We start from the raw sequence: 4,503 nt of genomic DNA on the forward strand, positions 1-4,503 counted from the left end.
ATACTGAAGAAGTTTGATAGAAATCCAAGTAATGTGTAATGAATTATTGTTGTAATGTTGATGCGTCATGAGGGTTGTTTTTTTTTTTGAGTACTTTTAATGAGCATTGTAATAGAAAGCTTTAGTGATGAATTTGGAGAGAGAATAGGTCAGTATAGTCCCCTCTAATGTATATAATAATTATTAATAAAATTACAATTGATGTGCTCCCACATTTCCTTTTTTAAAAAATTAAAAATAATAAATATTCCTACTTTGTATAAGCCAGTTGCTCTTCTCACCAATTGGGGCACGCCAATAAGCTAGGGAAACTGATGCGGATTGCCTGCGAAAGCCTTTCTTACCAAGATTAACACGGGTAATGGTCCAGTGCTCAGTCCAATCAATTAATTGGACCGTCCACAAGGCTAATGACATATTTCAATGGCTACTATGCAAATCTTAATTAACCAGATCAAATGATTCTGGTCATAGGATCAATCAACTACAAAAGATGCCTTGTGCAAAAATAGGTCCATTCTACAATTTGGGTCATCTATTTTTTGGGATCGGTTAGTGGAATAAAAGAAGTATTTCTATCAAATAAAATAAACCATCCAATCAAATGGCCCAGGAAATGGAAGGCTACGGAAAAAGAAGGGAAACTTTTGGATGGATCTGATTATCTGATCTGTGTAATTTTTACAAGGTGGCTCACGAAAGCATTTGAGTTAACGGTTGGTCAGGAGCATGGATTTAAAACTCACGATTCGATGTGACTTACTTTGAGTCATGTGGCGGATATTTCATTAATGACAAAAATACTCTTACAGAACTTTACGCATACACTCACTCTTCAACTTCATTGCTAAAGGATGGCTTGGATAATTTGATTGCTAATAATCCCGAGCACAATAAGTGCTCCTAGTTGTGTTGGGACCCTTGGATAATTTGATTGCTCGATCTGTACCATTCATCAGGCCCATCACAAATTTTACAGGCTACCATAGAAAATTCACTGTTCAGACAATTCGAAGTATCCATCAACAGCTTACAAAATGGACAGCTACGATTGTTTACATAAGAATAGGTCTGATTGGATGGCTTATGTTTCTAAACGGTCACTATTATCAGTCAATCCTAACCATTGCACCAATGGCCTACAAACAGATGGATATAAATTGAAAAAAGGGTAAGTATGGATTGAATCATTCAACAAATGTGATTTTTTGCATTGTAGACCCTGAAATGAATACTGGACTAATGGACGGCATAGATTGATCGATCAGTCAGACTATCAACATCTTCCAGAACAAGAAGGATGATGGTGCATGCATGTGGATTTTCATTGAACCACTGGATCATTCCGTAACTTATAATGATATGAACCACTGGATCATTTCTCAATAACAAAACAATACAACCTTATCCATTGAACATTTAATAAAAATTAAAAATAAAAAATTAAATAAAACCACATGATCACATGATGGTGCATGCATGTGGATTTTCATCGCTGAAAAGGGACGCCACAGCTTCATTAGATGCCACAGCCACTGAGTATGTCGCGGGAGTATGGAAGAAAGTGTGTACACTCCCCACGTCGTTGCTGGACCGTTCGTAATAGTGGTTCGCTATATGGGCTGGGTATTTATAAAATGATGAATAATGGGAGTAAGCTGGGAATGGCCATGGCTCGGCAGCCTTCCCAGTCCAACGGACGGTCTTGATTACCTTCTTCTCCTCCACTGCATGCCCTCTTACGGTAACCTTCTGTGTTTCCATTCCTATGTCTATTTCATCTACTCCTGCGGAGCATATAAAGAACTGAATAAATCAACATACTAGTTATTCATCTATGCTTATCATGGGGTGGCACATGTGCCAATGTGTCATACGTGTTCAAGACTCAATCAGTTCATCAAGTAGGCCCCACTTAAGACTTCCACCGTGTGTACATATTATATCTTACAAATATGCCACGGATCCATCTTAAATATAGACCATTAATTAGTTTCATTCCTTTAAAATGTCTATTTCTTTGTGCATGTGTGGCCCACTTGATGAGCGGATGGATAGAAAATGTTCAAGTGGGAAATAAGAATTTTATCAACTTCTGATCAGGCTCGGGCAACCAATTCTTCTAGGCTTAAACCGGGCCTGTGTGGTAGGCCCATGCAAGTTCAGGCCACGATCAGGTCCTGGGTCTTAACTGTTGGGTTGACCAGGGCCTAGCTTGGCCTGACACAAGCCTCGTCCATTGCCACCTGTGCTTGGGTAACATAAATTTTTGTAGGCCTGGGTCCATTTTCAAATAAGGCCTATACCCGACTTCTGGTCTTTTGTAGGCCCGATCTCGACCCATATCTGGCTGGGAACCCGAACCCGAACCCGATATGGGAAGCTAGAGAAGTAAATTGCATTTTGGAAGCTAGCAACTGAATCTGCTAACAGATAACAAGGCTTTGAATATTGAGTTTGTTCATGGTGCGTTTGGTTGCACCAAATATCATGAAATTTCATGATATGTTGCACCAAATTAGACTGACTAATCATGAAATATCATGGTATTTGGTGCAAACAAACACGCCATTAGTGTACAAGAAGCATGCTTAGGATTAGAAAATGTGCATTACTGGATGGGGCTCATATAGCTGCTTGGCTCAACAATCCAAACCATCCATCTGGTGGGCCCCGTTCCAAATGACCGTGTTCTAAGAACAACGTCCATTTATGTTAGACGATCAAGATGGACAGCTTGGAATTGCAAATCATATAATGTTGCAGCTAATCCAAACAAGCTGTGACCAGCACAAGCAATACTAATACAAACTCTTAGGCCGTGTTTGGCTGCATGATATCATGAAATTTTTTGATATTTGGTGCAACCAAACAAAGCCTTAATAAGAGATTGATCATGTATATACCTTCGAGCTTGAAGAGAGCTTTTTGAATCTTTGTGGCGCAGCCCTCGCAGTCGAGGTTGGGGACCCTCACCTGTATCACCTGCAACCGGGTCACGGCATCGATCAGACGTTAGCATGTGATTAGTTACTAATTACAATATAATCACTACCTAAAACCAAAATGCATACTTACAGACATGCTTTTGTAGTTTAATATGATAGAACAAAATGTATGTGTAGGAGGATTCTTACGTAGAAATAGAAGTGTGTTTGGGAGCCTATTTATAGAGAGGCATTTGAACGTTGGATCTCCAATGGAATGAACGGTTAGAAGTATCCTATGAGGAATTTGTGGGGAGGCTTTTTGGAGCGTTGGATTTTGAAAATTTGAGAGAGAAGTGGGCCAAGGCGTGCAATGGTAAAAAGAAAGGAGACTTTTCAGCCCTACAAAAGCACTTTTTTCTTTTATGTCCCTTGCAATGAGAAAGCTGGTTTGGAAGGCTGGGAGATGTTGGTGCACTCCCGGACACATGTGCCAGTTTTACCCAAGCTGGTCACTAGGTGGGGCCCACCATGTGGGTTCTCCCGCCCAAAAATCAGGCTGGCCCACCTGCTTGGTGGTCAGTACTTGTATATTAAAATGGAAATCTTTTCTAACTCTCTATTTTCTCGTGCATGGGGTGGCCCACCAAAATGAGTAGACATTTTTTTCTTTTTCTTTTTTGGATGGTTTTGGGGACACCTAGTGAGTGGCTTGGATCCCACGGATAGTAAGTGCGCTTGCCTAGCCCACCCTCCTGCGTGAGTGGGGAGCTATACTGTGATGATGGTTTACCAGCATTTTAGAAGGTGATTTAACCAATAACGACATGGTTACATTATTGTATTCTAGACCGTCCAAACTATGATTCCCATTGTGGGTTGTGCATATGTAAAAAAAGTAATAAAAATAAAAAATAAAAAATAAAAAATAAAAATAAAAATCACACTGATCGAGTAATGCTAGCCATCTGATTTCACCCGTTGAATTTGGAAATCTGCCCATTCTACTTCTAACGATTCATCCCCCACTCGGGTGGTTAGGACTGGATGGTCAGTTATTCCCATCCATCAGGTGGGTCACGGATTGGACGATCCTGATTACCGTGCTTTTAGTTTATAGTCAATGAGTCACATCCATTTTAAAAGGAAGGTCTGGGTGATGAAGCTTGGTGGGTCCCTTTGATCATGACCATTCACGTCATGCTTTTCATGAACATGGCCGATGACATCATTAACTTCTCACTTATATCCGGTTATGTGGAAATTACACCATCTCCCAAACTGATAAGAACCTTGCTAAGGCCTAAGGCCAGTCGGTGCCACACGTGTACACGTGTGCAAAATGTAGGTCGTTCATCAGGTGGGTGCCTAGCCCAAAAATCAGGACATGCAGTCACTGGGTGGCCACAATCTACACCCAATGTAGACTTTAGCCCATATCTTTTGACCATCTGCAATTTCGTAAATGTGTGGCCCACCCGATAATCAGACCATCCTATATCTCATCCATCGCATACTCATGGGTTGGCCCATATTATGAATAGTAGTGAATGTCAATTTGCTGACATGGCACGTG

The 4,503-nt window shown here is 40.7% G+C and overlaps 1 protein-coding gene across 1 annotated transcript; it reads right to left on the reverse strand.

Moving 5' to 3' along the window:
* Window positions 1–1,348: 1,348 nt before the first annotated feature.
* On the reverse strand, window positions 1,349–3,171 carry LOC131225655 (heavy metal-associated isoprenylated plant protein 31-like). Its single transcript, XM_058221221.1, has 3 exons — window positions 3,079–3,171; window positions 2,907–2,985; window positions 1,349–1,787 (listed from the first exon to the last, which is right to left on the reverse strand). Exons 1-3 carry the CDS (start codon window positions 3,082–3,084, stop codon window positions 1,462–1,464), a joined length of 411 nt encoding a protein of 136 aa, XP_058077204.1. The 5' UTR covers window positions 3,085–3,171; the 3' UTR covers window positions 1,349–1,461.
* Window positions 3,172–4,503: the final 1,332 nt, after the last annotated feature.

This window comes from Magnolia sinica, chromosome 14 (genome assembly GCF_029962835.1).
Source record: "Magnolia sinica isolate HGM2019 chromosome 14, MsV1, whole genome shotgun sequence".
Taxonomy (NCBI): Eukaryota; Viridiplantae; Streptophyta; class Magnoliopsida; order Magnoliales; family Magnoliaceae; genus Magnolia; species Magnolia sinica.